This window comes from Staurois parvus, unplaced genomic scaffold (assembly GCF_062004578.1).
Source record: "Staurois parvus isolate SC_StPar_1 unplaced genomic scaffold, SC_StPar_1.0 ptg000108l, whole genome shotgun sequence".
In the NCBI taxonomy this organism is placed as follows: domain Eukaryota; kingdom Metazoa; phylum Chordata; class Amphibia; order Anura; family Ranidae; genus Staurois; species Staurois parvus.
In genome coordinates, this window is record NW_028317904.1 from 2489355 (window position 1) to 2504035 (window position 14681).

Below are 14681 nucleotides of genomic sequence, written 5' to 3' on the forward strand. Positions count from 1 at the left end.
ATTAAACCCATGGAACTAATACACAGTGATGTGTGCGGACCAATGAAAACCATCACACCTGGCGGGAACAGATATTTACTGACTTTCATCGACGATTATTCCAGGTACACAATAACGTATCTAATGAAGCACAAAAGTGAGACATTAGAAAAACTTCAAGATTTTGTAGCTATGACAAGCAACAAGTTTCAAAGGAAACCTGGAATAATACGCACTGACAATGGAGGGGAATATATGAATAAAGAGATGGAATCATACCTAAAGAAACAAGGTATTATACACCAAACAACTGTACCATACACTCCTGAGCAAAATGGTGTAGCTGAAAGAAAGAATCGCACTCTTGTAGAAATGACAAGATGTATGATTACGGACGCTGCCTTACCTAACAAATACTGGGGAGAAGCAATAATGACTGCAACATACCTACAAAACAGGCTCCCATCAAAATCTATTGAGAGTACACCATATGAAATGTGGAATGGATCAAAACCTAACGTAGGACACATCAGAGTATTTGGCTGTAAAGCATATGCCCACATTCCAAGTCAGAAACGCTCCAAGTTGGAGAACAAAGCCATAGAAGGCATTCTGGTTGGCTACAGTGAGCAGAGTAAGGGATATAGAATCCTTTGTCCAAAGACCAACAAGGTCACAGTAAGCCGCAGTGTTTATTTTGATGAAAGTGAAGCACCAGATAATACAATTCTTGAAAAATGTGGAGAGGATTTACACACTGAATCGGCAAGAGACACTGATTTATGCGAAGCAGGACAAGAGCCAAAAGAAGAAGTGGAACTTACAATCAACGAGCCAATAGAACCCACTGAACAACAAGAAATCAGAAGATCCTCTCGAATGACAAAAGGGATACCACCCCGCAGGTTATCATACGCTGCTAAAACACATCAAACACAGGAGCCTACATCCTGGGAAGACATAGAAACTTTGCCGAGAAGGGAAGCCGATCAGTGGAGAAAAGCAGCTGAAGAAGAAATAAAATCACTTCAAGAAAATAAAACTTGGTCACTAACAGAACTCCCTCCTGGTCGCAAAACCATCGGAAGCAAATGGACTTTTAAAGTGAAATATGATACAGAAGGAAACATCTATAGATACAAAACAAGATTAGTTGCCAAGGGATACTCCCAGAAATTTGGAGAAGATTACGATGAGACATTTGCTCCAGTTGTGAAACATTCTACTATAAGAACACTCCTTAGTATTGCTGCCGGAAAGGGAATGCAAGTAAAGCATCTAGATGTCAAAACTGCCTTTTTGTATGGAGACATCAAGGAGGATCTGTACATGGAACAGCCACCAGGATTTGAGAAAGAAAAGAACCTTGTTTGCAAACTGCAAAAGAGCATCTATGGGCTCAAGCAAGCAGCGAGAGCATGGAATGAAAAAGTGAACGAAATACTCAGAAAAGAAGGGTTCTCAAAAAGTAAAGCAGATCCATGTCTGTATTCAAAGAATCAAGAGAACAAATGTACATACATTCTAATATACGTCGATGACATCTTGACGTGTTTTGAACAAGAAGGGGACTATGACCAAATAGTTCACAAACTGAAACAAAATTTTGAAATTAAAGAGTTGGGGAACATTACTCACTACCTAGGAATTCAAATAGAGCGGGAAGAGGATGGAAGCTATCTTCTTAACCAAAGTCAGAATATTACAGAAATGTTAGAACAGTTTCACATGCAAGATGCAAAGGAAGCAAAAACACCAATGGAACCAGATTATCCAAAAACAAGGGAACGTCATAGTTTTCTACAAAAGAGACTAAATGTCATATAATTATGCACATGCCGTTGAGAAGGGGTGTTGGGAATGCAACAGCATGTACTATAATGTACTATATACAGTATTCTGTGTTAATATCACTTGACCAGTAGATGGCACTGTACACTAAAGGTTACTAGTTGTGTATATCTGAAAACTTGTTTGTTCCTCTCCTCTCTCTATCATCTCTTCAGGAAGTAATCTGTCTGCTGTGAAATGTGCTCTGTATGTTTGTAACTTAAGCCACACAAGTAAAGTCTGAATTCTGCTATCACTACCAGTGTCTTCTATAACACATAACCAACAATACTTACCTGCGCCCGATCTCAATCAATCACTGTGCCCGAGCACAGAGCTGGGTGTAGGGCCAAGCCACACTGTGTCTATGATGTCGAGCCTGCAAGTCTGCCCCCATAGCAAGTGTTTGCTATGGGGCAGACACTGAAGAGGAGGAGAGAGCGCTGGCAGGGGAGCCCAGAAGAGAAGGATCAGGAATGCTCTTTGGAAAACCATTGCACAGAGCAGGTAAATATAACATGTTTGTTATTTAAAAAAAAAAAAAATACAAACTTTAATATCATTTTAAGTTAGCCAGTAAAGGGTATCACTTAAACTCTAAACCTTCTGCAATAATCGATGGCTAACACAGTACAATACTCTAACACCCTTTCATGACAGGCTCAGTTTTCTGTAGGGTAAGGAACAATAGAATACCGTCTGTGATACCTTTTTTGTATTTTCACGACAAGCTTTTGGGGTGTATCCCTTTCTTCAAAGTCCGACCAGTACTAAGTCCTCATGCACACTTGACATTTTTACAGCTGCAGTTTTTGGCTTTTGACATTTTTTTCTACAGCCAGTAAACCCCCCAGCATGTTATCCTGTGTGTCCATGCACACAGACTGTAATCAACGTTTTTTGGCTGGAAAAAAACCCCCAGGATTAGTGGGTTTCTGGAGGAGTTTTTTTAGCTGTAAAAATGCTCTAACGCTGAAAAACATGGCAAAACTCCGCAAACTAGCGTTTTTGGAATTTTTTTTACCAAAAAAAACCCACCGAAAAACACAAACGTGGGAAAACGCCACTAAACACTAATGCGAAACGCTAAAAAAAAAGCTGAAAAACTCACATTTTTAACGTGACTTTACACAGCTAACATTACCAGCATTATCAAAACGCCCACTGTGCATGGAGCCTAATACACAAAGTTTTAGCAGAATGTTAAAAAAAGAATCTCTGAGTGGGAAAAAAACAAAAAAAAGCAAACAAAAACACAGCAGTGGTATATGAACTGGCATAGTTAGTGAGATAAGACAGAGAAAGAGACTGGGGGAAGGGGGGATTGGACAGTCACAGAGGGGGCTGTAAAACTGTTGATAGTTCTTCAAAAAACCCAGGTCTAGATTTAGGCCATTATCATTCTTAATTCAAGGGTTTTCCTTTCTTGAATAATTTTGAAATTCCCTTTAAGAACCAAGATACTGAGGTCTTCCATAGTCTGCTCCAGAAATGATGTCCCACAGGTGTGCAGAAACTATCTTCCCCTATGCTCCTTGATAATGTGATTGTTCAAATTTGTACTTGTTTATAACTTAATCCTAATAACATTGATAACTCTGCCTCCAGTAATGTCACCAACCACACCTTAAAATATCACCAAAACTGTCCACCCACTCTTCCCAGGACCTCCTGCTCTCTAGCTCCCTAGTCGCTTTTTACTATACACTCACCTCCAAGACTTTTCCAGAACCTCTCCCATCATCTGGAACTCCCTTTCCCAATGTTTTCAGCAATCTCCTACTGTGTCCACCTTTAGGTGATTCCTGAAAACTCATCTCTTCAGGAAAGACTATCCCACCTGAACCTAAAAACTGTACTTCTGTACCTTTTATCAGCTCATCCCTAACAGTTTTTTTATTTTTTGTTATCACTTGCCCCTCCTTTTCAGAGCATCGTCTTCCTGATGGTTTTGTATGGGATTGAGCACATCATCAGAGGGGAGGCCTCCCATCTGCACGAAAGGCCTAAAGGAGGAGTCAACAGAGCGTGACGTCACAGCCGCCCGGATCCACAAGGAGGCCCGGCAGCCATCTTTACTAAGGGGTCAGTACTACTCTTCACTATTACAGTTATATGTAGAGTGTATACTACCCTGGTTTTTTTATATGCACCCTTTGAATAAAGTCTTTTTAAATACTACACTATGGGCACCTTTTTGGCTCCCATTGGAGCGAATTGATTTCCAGGACATCTGACTACAATCCACTACCACCAGAGGGAGGGAGCTCTGTACCCAGGCTGTGCACCTGTCCAACCTTAAGGGGACCTCTGGACCTAGCAGTTTAATCTTACCAAGACAAGATAACCTACCTTTAGATGGAAGCTCACGTACTCCGCCTTCCTAAGTGATCCGGGTGGATATTGATTACATGCGCAATATTTATGCGCGTCCAGTGAGTGCTATTTGTTACTGTCACAACTTGCCTTGGTATACTGCTACAAGTGGATCATCTTATATATTTCATGAAAGGTTCATTTGTGCTTCTAGATATCTTATGGGACATTTATTACTCATTTATTATTCATTTATCATTCATTTATACTTCTCACATTCATTGCTATTACTTAGCGCTGCACTATACTTTAATTATGTATATCTTTTAAAATCATGGAAACCCTATGAACAGTGTTTTTTTTTACTGCTATTACATAGGGAATATAAAATACACTGAACACCTAGCATAGTTCTGTTTTAAACATTTAAGTTGGCAGCCTTAAGCTAAAGAATCACAAATAAAGCATTTAGCAATTTAAAAGCGTAAAAAGCAACACACCTGTTGGGCCGGTTGTCTTCTATGTATGTGGTACATGTTTTCTTTTTAAATAACTTGGGGATCCAGCTCTGCAGAGACACAAAAACAGTACAATTAAGAAGAGGAAGAAACCAGTAAAATGCTTATCACTTGTGTATGAAAAAGCTAAAATGGATATCTAATCAAAAATAACTTTCCTTTACTGTATTCATCTTTAGAGATGGGACATTTATCATCAGCACTGGCCATGTGGTCTGCACTGTTTTTTTGTGTTTGGAAAAGTACTAAAAATAATTTTTAGCATTTGTCTTTTACTTAAGAATATCCCTAAGTGATGATTACAATAAAAGGAATGTTTATTTTTATTTCTCAGGTAGGTTTTAAATGGTTAGTATTTCATAGACCTATGGCACTGAAATAATCTGCTACTGCTTTGCCTACATCCTATGTGCAGTCTGACTTTTCTGATTTGCATATTTTATCTTGATTTATACTTTGCAACCCCATGACACAGCATTCCAGATTCTGTGGGACTGTTCTGAAATATAATGCTAATCTCAGCATCCCACAGATCATGCCCTGGTGCCGAGTGCTGTAACACTCATTCCAGAATCCAGCACAAAATCTGTGCAGATGCTGATGGGTGGAGTGATCTTCTTTCCGACAGCTTTTGCATAGATCTGGCACCAATTCATTGCAGAAAGCAGCCAATGATACAAATTTAAAGGGAAGATCTCTGCCACTGACACCAATTTAAGTGGAGAGGATGTGTGACACAATTTAAAGATGGTGAGATTACGGTCACGGATACAAATGTAAGGGGGGAGGGGTATAATTTCAGTTACATAGTTAATCTGGTTGAAAAAAAAAAAAAAACCAAAAACACGACACTAGTCCATCCAGTTCAACCAAAAAAAAAAAAACACCACACCTCACACACACAAATAGAAAACCTCCATATACACTACCATATACAGTTTATCCAGAGGAAGGCAAAACCTGATACAATTTGCTGCAGTGGGGAGAAAACAATCCATCCTGATCAATGAAAGTATTTAGCTATTTGGCTACTGATGCCAAATTCGCTAATATAAACTTGCTAAGCATTCCCACACCTATTTTAATTACATCATTTAGAGTAAACTTAGATTGTCTATATTTTGTTTGCAAAAAAAGCAAATGTAATGAAAGTTTTGTTATTTGAAAATGATCCTTGGTCCTGACATTCGGGCGCGTCTGTGGGAATCTGGCAGTATTTAACAAGTATTCTGTAGGTACAAGGACTGCACCATATGTGTGCAATGTTTAAAGTGGGTAGGCGTAGACTATTTAATTGCACCCCTTTAAGCCACATCTAATATTCATCTGAATGAAGGCACTCCCCAACTTTAGAGTGCACAGCAAAAATTGGAGGTAAGAGAAAGCACTAAAGACAGTGAGTCAGTATCTATTAATCAAAGGAGGTCAACAATGGCAGCCTTCACATTTCTCTTGATTTTGGAATCATTATTCCATTTAATTCAGTATTTGTCAGATACAATTGAGTTTTGCATAATAGTACCAGATGTGTTGTCTAATTTTTGTTTGATCACTTTGAAATAAATAAATATATCTTAACCAGTATTAAAGAAATATATTTTTGCTATATATTCATATTTCACAACATGTGCATTATATCAGAAAAAGTAAAACACGATATCTTTTCTATATCATCCATCTGGTAATTTCATTCATCCAATAAATACTGATCGCAAAAATGACATAACAGTAAATTTGAGACAACAAAATGTTATAGTGGTGCACTGAAATGAAGATCCTGAAATGGACAGTTTTTAAAAAAAAGAAAAAAAAAATTATATATATATATATTTTCTATATAATTGTATTTTATTTGACTTTAATTATTATTATGAATTTAAATGAATATGAATTTAAAAAATACAATCCCGTAGCGTAAAATAACTTTTATTGACAGTAACACGAAAAAAATCGGACAGAAAATAAAATGAAATATGTATAAAATTAAAAAAAAAAAAAAAAACCTTAAATAGGATGTGTTTTTGCACTGAAGCCAGTGGGACATGACTTTGCATTGAAGTCAATGGGACACGATTTTGCACTGAAGTCAATTATCATCAGCACCTTTTTTTCCCCATGTTAACAAAACACAGATAACTGTATTTTTGGATGATAATTTTGGGCTGCTGATATAACAGTGCGTGTTACAAGAACATTTTTTAGAGACCATTGTAAGGACAGTACAGCAAACTCTACGCAGATTTTCTTTTACCAATGTTGTTCAGATCAATCAATGTACATACAATATGGCCTAATTTGTATGTTGTATCTGATAATGTTCAAAGCCATCATGGGCTAGCTAGCAAGATGTAATAATGCCTGGTCATAAGTGGATATCTGTTGTTCACTCTCAACATTTGACTGCATGCTTTATATTGTTTCAAAAATAATAATTTCCTTTAAAAACATTATCTGAAACCATGATCATTGTGGACTGGTAATCGGTGGCCAACAGGCCTGCTAGATTTCAGAAACTAGCTAATGCAACATTATTGTTGAACGATAACTACCTAAAAGACAATAGTTTGTCTGGCAGTGTGGAAAGTTCATATACAGTAAATGCTGGCAGATGAATTATAATATCTCGTGAGCACTGCTTGCATGCTCTTTAAAAGATCCATCTTCATGAATGTTGAATGTGTGTAATAGCAATGGCCAATGCAGGGGCGGACTGACAACTCATGGGGCCCCCGGGCAATAGGGGATCATGGGGCCCCTGCGTCCTTGCCCAAACTTAAAAAAACCTATGAAAAAGGTACCAGGGGCATCTCATGGGGCCCCCTACTGACCCCGGGCTCTCGGGCAGTGCCCGAGTTTCCAAATGGTCAGTCCGCCCCTGGGCCAATGTATGTTACATGTTTGCCTAAAATGTTTAAGGAATAACTTCATGAAACAACAATGCAGGTAATAGTTCTGTTCTTAACAGACCTTTCTCATGTCTACTGCCACGGTTAGGTCATTAGAAAGCTAAATAACAATGGTTTGTTTTGCCTACTGCTGGAGCAAAGCTTCAGAAGTTGAAAGACATTGAACTTGAGGGACATCAGTTGAGATTTAACTCCAGTGAGCTTGTAAATGTCTCCAGTGAGGTGTAAATGTCTTCTAAATTCTAAAAAAAACACATTCACTAATGTGACCAAATCTTTAACACAATGTTCTATAATATGCAAATAACCTTTTAGGCAAAATATTTTCTCATATAGCAAAAATGTCTATAGACCGTGAATAATTGCATTCCTGTCTCTCCCTTTAAAACAAAAATCTGCATGATTATGAAAAGTTATAATCACTTCAGAAGGCATATCTTAACAGACTACATTCTTCTGCAAAGAGAAAAGATGAAAAAATATTTGCAGATAAGCCCATAACTATGTTTAACAGAACATGAGATACACAATGTGGGTCAACATCAAAAGGTAGAGCTTGCAGCCAGGTAGTCCAGACCCTCCAGTATGTTTACAGGCCTGCTGCCAGAGTTTGTTCGTCACTGTGGCATCAAACACAATGCAAAAGAATTTTACTTGCAGGGGATGGTGACAGCACAATCCATTAGCCAACAAAACATTCAGCCTCCTAGCTATTTTTGACACATGGGCCATCTTAGGCCTGCAGACTGTTCCAGCATAGCCTGCATGCAGTCACTCTTTCCAAAACACATCAAACTGCTCATTTCAGAGAAAACTAAAATTATGCCCAAGTGGGGGGTAAAGGATGTGGCCAGAGCTGAACTGCCTGACATCTGATAGACAGACCTACCAGGCAAAACCCCACAGTCTAGATCAGTGGTCTCCAAACTGCGGTCCGGGGGCCAGATGCGGACCTTTGCTTGCTTTTATCTGGCCCTTTGGGTACTATTCCTTCCATTGATACCAAGAATGGAGAATAATCCCCAACCCCCCCCAACACCATTGAAGGGGTACAATTTGTCACAATGACACCAACGATGGGGCCCAGTGACGCAAATGATGGGGCACAGTTTATTCTAATGACACCAACGATGGGGCGGTTTTCCTTCCACTGACACCAAGGACCTTTTCTACTCCCACTGGCCACAGTCCAGACCCCCTAATGTCTGAAGGAAAGTAAACTGGCCCTTTGTTTAGAACGTTTAGAGACCCCTGGTCTAGATGGCAGGTAAACCCCATTCACAACTCTGCCCTAAACCCAAAAAGGCTGTTTACCCATGCATCCTGTTAGAACCTGTGGGTTCAAGCTCAAACTACCAGTGGGCTTTAGAGAGTGCATCTGCATTTTTCTGATCAAACCCATTCGATCCTAAACCTTAAAGCAGTATTAGCCCTGGTTCACACTGAATGCAACTTTGAAATCTCGCTACTTCACTTGAAGTAGCACAATTTCAAAGATGCAAATCAGTGTGATTTGTACCACTGATTTCACTATGGCTTGCGACTTCATTCCACAGAAGTCAATGCAAGTCGCAATGAAATTGAAAAAAAAGAAAAAAAAAGTACTGCAGGAACTCTTTTAGAAACCGTGCTACTTCAGATCACACTGATTACGACAAAACAGTGCCAGAGAAATACATTAGATGCGACTTCAGGTGAAAAAACGCATGTCACACCTGAAGTTGCATAGGTGTGAATCAGGGTTTAAATCCAAAACCAAAAATGTAATATATTGTAGCTTACCAATCATTAGATGTGGCGGCTGTATTATTTTTTATTTTTATTTTTTTCCCCTTTGTTTTCCCCTGGTGATCTGGCCAATAGCACACCTTCTGTACTATGCAGGGACCACTCTAGATAAAGGAGTACAGGAGGCACATTTATAGCAGAATTGTCAGTCTGGGGGGAGGGGAGTGTTAGATGTACTAGCAGATTTAAATACAGTGACAAATTGAAGCCAAACTCCAGATAACAGTTTATAATCAGTTACAGCAAACAGTTTTTTTTCCTTTTGGGATACAGGTTTTACATAAATAATTAAAAGCTGATCATTTTAAACATCCCTGTCAGTAAAAATGGTTGCAGCCTCTAACTGCAAGAGACTTTTGTGTTGAAAAACAGGCTTTATGCACACTGGGGCTCTTCTAAGGCCCCTTTCACAGGGATGTTGTGATTGAGTCTACCTGTCCACTTTTCAGGTGGACCAATCAGAACCTCTATTCTCCTACATGGAGGGGTGGGTGTAAATGGACATGTGTTCATTTACACCTGCCTACATCTGATCCGATCTGTCAAAAAGAGAAGGATAGGGATCTGTTCCCCTTCCCTCCAGTGGATCGGGTGGCAGTCGGGTGTAAATGGACAGGCAGTCCGTTTACATCCGACCATCCATAGAGGAAAGTGGTCTGTGTCCGTGTTTGCTATGCATCATGTTAATGCAGAGTGGACACAGACCTGTCATCCGCATGTTCAGTGGGGATCAGCAGAAAGATTGTCCGCTGTGCAAGCAGATCGCAGCTGCAGTCTACTCCATGTGAAAGAAGCCTACATTCTTTTCTACTGGCAAGAAAAAGGCAATTGCAAAAACATTCCTAAGTGGCATTTTTTCAAATGCATGTAAGTGCATCCAGTACTTGGGTGTTTTTATTTTCCATTTCATTGGACATAATTTTAATTTATTCTGGCCATTGAAAAAAAAAAACCCTCAAGAACTAAAAGAGGCTAGTGTTAACGTGCGTATATGTGCATCAGACATTTGTATCTGCCAAAACACTCCTCTCTTGAATGCACAAATTGTGTTTTTTTTCTGCTTCTAAACCCCTGAAAAAAAACTCTAGTGTACTTGGACACATATGTTAACATGAAGGGGAGTTGACAGGAAGAGAAAAAAGCTCAAATGCCTGTAAAAAGAGTTTTTTAGCTCAAGTGTGCATGTTGCCTAAGGAGTTGGTAGCTGAGGGCTGGAGTGCAGTATAAATGGAGGAAATCAGATAGAAAAATGATGCATGAGCCATGAAAGTACAGTTGTGAATTCTGAATGTGTGTGCGAAGCCTCCTATACAGCTAGCATGAAGCTGGGCAGCACAGTGGCTAAATGGTTAGCACTTCCACCTGGCAGTACTACGGTCATTGGGTTGAATCCAAGCCATGGCACCACCTGCCTGGAGTTTGCATTTTCACCCTGTGCCTGCTTGGGTTTCCCCTAGGTCCTCCGGTTTCTTTCCACACTCCAAAGACATGCTGGTAGGTTAATTGGATTCTGTCTAAATTGGCCCGAGAGGGACTCTCGTCCATCCAAGTGGGCGGCATATGACGTCCTCCCGGATCGCCACCTTGTACGCGCCCACGGGGCCGCCCTGCTGCGTGATTTATCACCAGCTGTGTCCATAGGCCAATGACCGATCTGTGTAGCGGCCCGTTGCCAGTACCATGTGACCAATCACATCAGGTCACATGACAATTGTAAGCAATTGTTTTGTTAGCTGTGATTAGTCACAGTGATCACATGTACAGACTGGGCCAGTCACTGCTAGTCTGTCATGTGATTAGTCTGTGGCCAATCACAGCTAACCACAACAAAAAACACTGAATTAATCGATTTAATGCAGTTAAATGCTTACCTATAGCAGTGAAATTCACTGATATAGGCAATCATAATGTGTACAAAAAATAAAAAAAAAACAATGTTATTATGGTAACACTATATTACTCTGGTCACAGTGTTTTATTAATATAAATACATATATATACACACATACAGTATACATACACATATACATACATACACACACACACACCGCAATTGTCATTCAAACTGTGAGCACCAAAAGCTGAAAATTGACCTGGGCAGGAAGAGGGTAAAAGTTCCCTGTATTGAAATGGTTAATATAATGCAATATGATGAATCAGTGCACAGAATGTGTATAGTCCAACGCTGAAAGCACAGAGCCACTTCATACCATTTAATGTGTACCACTCTATAAAACACTAGATATATAAAACTGTATCCCCCTGACACCCAAACTATGCATCCCCAAGGTGACAGCCCCATTTCTCAATCCATGCTCTTTTTTTTCTTACATAGACACATGCTTTTACTCTCCTACACTGAAAAAAAGTCACTTCTGAAGAGCACCTACCGTATGTTTCTCCATTTCCAGTACATATCCAAATACTTTTCTAGTTTAAATAAACTTGGCCTGTTCTTGCAGTACAGTAGCTGTAGAAATGAATAACAGATTAGATGTGGTCTTGAGTTAGTGTAATGAAAGGAAGCTCTGGGTGGATGCCTTTCCTGACTCATCGCATATTGTTGTAGCTTATTCTAACAATTCCGCTGGGAATGAACAAAAATAAACCAAAGTGTGGGAAAGTGTATGTTGTGTAATCAAATTGTGAAAATTAGAGACCTCTGTTCTAATTAGAAAATTAATTTCTGCTATATGTGGTGCTTATGAAGACTCCAAATCCTTTCAATGAACAGTTTCACTGTCTTTCTTAACAACAGAAGAGAAGCTAAGAGAAAATATTTTGCTTCCACCATGTCATGCTGATTGACATGATGCTAATGAAGTCTTCTTCTATAGCTATGATATCCAGGAAGGAAGAGCTACCACGTACGTTTTTGCTTACGTAAGACTTTTTTGGACGTCAAAAGTATTCAGTAAACAATCTTTACCTACTGTACATAAAAGAAAGCAGCAATGCTATTTTTTTCATAAAACACAAAAATAACAAATACAATAAAGCCTCAAATGGCTATCAAAAGTTACAGGAAATCTATGGTCACAACATACACTTTCCTTTTATAACATCAGCATTGTGATAGCAATACAAACAATAGTAATTTTTGGCAATCCAAAATAAGTTTACTAGAAAAAATCTCCTTTCATATAGTGAGTGCTTCCTCTCTGCTGGCCCTCTCTTTCCTCAGCTTCCTGGATTTACTGCAAGCTTTACAGCTTCACCTCTGCTATTTACTTTCCATTTCTAAAGCTAGCAATTTTCTTTCCTGCAACTTGTGAAAGTCGCCTGATTCCACCATCATCACAGTCAGTGTTGATGGGGTAACCCCATTTTGATGGGGGAGCCTTCTCTGCTGGGAGAACACAGTGATTACTGCTAGAAGCTATAATAGCCGCTAGCAATGATCGCATGTAAAATCCAACAGGCTGGTGGGACCCATGTTGATCAGTCAGTCAATCAACTTCGGTACATTCAGCCTGCCCATACATGGTTTGAATCTCGGTCGGTCCCTGCTGAACTAGCCAAGATTCAAACCGTCTATGGCCAGCTTAAGGACTGCATATCCCATGGCACCTTGGTGCCTGCATCCAGTGATTCCAGTACAGACTCCACCTCCTGAATCTCTTCCTCTCAGGACCTCCATAGCTCACAAGGCAGGATCTGTGAATTTTGTGACACAGGAGTGCCTACTCCCGAATTCAGGTAAGTAAATGTGCAGGGATCTTCACAGTTTACAAAATGTCAAGATCTTTCAGATGAATAGGAGTAGGCAAGAGATAACGGACATTCATGGATGTGGAAATCAATATAATGTTTTTACATTTTGACCATAGGTACACTTTAAATAAATCACTGTTCCAGCTATCCCTCCATAACTCTCCTGGTTAGCTGTTCCATTGTTGGTTTCAGTAAAGAGACCGCTAGCTCTGTACACTCACATGGAAGGTAGGGAGAGAACAATAGCTTCAATTGTGAAGGTCAATAAAGTTGAAAAAAAACAAACCATAAAACAGGTGAAAAAAAAAGAGTAATGTTCTCTTGATAAACAAATACCCTATGCATTTCAGCAAATCTGGAGTTAGTAGCAGGATGTCTTCAGCAAAATTTAAAGAGCAAACTATTTACATAAAATGCACACATCCTCTTAAGGATTATGTCACTTTAAAAAGGAAAAATAACCTAAATAACCAATACAAGCAAAAAAACAAAAAAGGAAAAAAAAAACAAAAACAAAAACATAGGTTCCTTATATGTAACCATTGTGTATGAGAACTTTTAAAGAACACTGCATGCTTTGATGCTTTATTGTGATTCATATCTTTGTGTGTTTTATAATAGCACCGCTACTCACTTTAGTATATGTAATTTGTTTGGGTGTATACTGTATACCATCTGTGGTGGACTGCTTATTGAAGGGGGTTTATTGTGTTAAATTCAAGGTAGCCAGAGCAATATTTTTTTTTTTTTTTTTACATTTTGTTAACACCCTTTGTGTAGGAGGTCCAACTTTTCAGATTCCCAGGTGGGTTTTTTGCCTTCCTCTGGATCAACTGTGGGTGTAGGATTATAACTTTTTTTTTCCTATGGTTGAACTGGATGGACTTTTGTCTTTTTTCAGCCAGACTAACTATGTAACTATGTCATTTGTCTGCCTGCGACGTCTTCTACTAAGCAGAAGGTCAAAAATATCTCAACACCCTGAAGAATGAGGTTGCAGGCTAATGTAGGCCATAAATGAGCCAATAAGGACAAGTGATTTTCTTGATTTTGTGCATCTCATGTTAAAATTATGCGGTCCTCCAAATTGGAGACTGGAAGTCACCTTCCCAGAGGACCTCATCCTTCCCTCTTCTATGGAGAGTAAGGAAGAATCAAAGTACAATGGATGTGGCACGGTCACCATCAGTTTTTGGCACTAACTACAAGTTTGGGGAGAAGCAACTATCTCTATCATTGCCATTCTGAGAGAGATATCTGAGGCCAACCTAAATCTCTGTTAAAACTTCCAAAGCAAAGACTTTGAAATGGTGGAAAGTAGCAACGATATTACTGAAAATGTAATTCATATGCTAAACCAATCTCAAATTGATCTACTCATCCAGTCTTACTAAAATGTACCTCCAATGTAATTTAACTAGCCAAACCAAGAGTCAGCAAGGGCCCATTCAAACCTATGCACGCATGTAGAGTAGATGTAAATGGGAGCTTATCCAACTGAAAACAAATACTCAATGGGTGTGAAGAAGCCACATTAGAAAGAATGTGATTTCTTCCTGGAATGCACTTTAATGCAGAAAAATGAATTATATTGCAGGAAAATGGACAGCTGTAAATAGATCAAAGACCT

At 39.2% G+C, this 14681-nt stretch overlaps 1 protein-coding gene across 3 annotated transcripts in view; it reads right to left on the reverse strand.

Moving 5' to 3' along the window:
* Positions 1-14681, reverse strand: part of TRPM4 (transient receptor potential cation channel subfamily M member 4) — a 197893-nt gene that overhangs the window by 135866 nt on the left and 47346 nt on the right. For 2 of the 3 annotated variants that reach the window (XM_089671601.1, XM_089671600.1), the window contains exon 2: positions 4626-4693. In XM_089671601.1, the coding sequence (XP_089527727.1) occupies positions 4626-4693 (68 nt within the window). Of the gene's footprint in view, positions 1-4625; positions 4694-11727; positions 11813-14681 lie in introns of those variants that run through there. The other variant, XM_089671602.1, reaches the window with a different exon arrangement.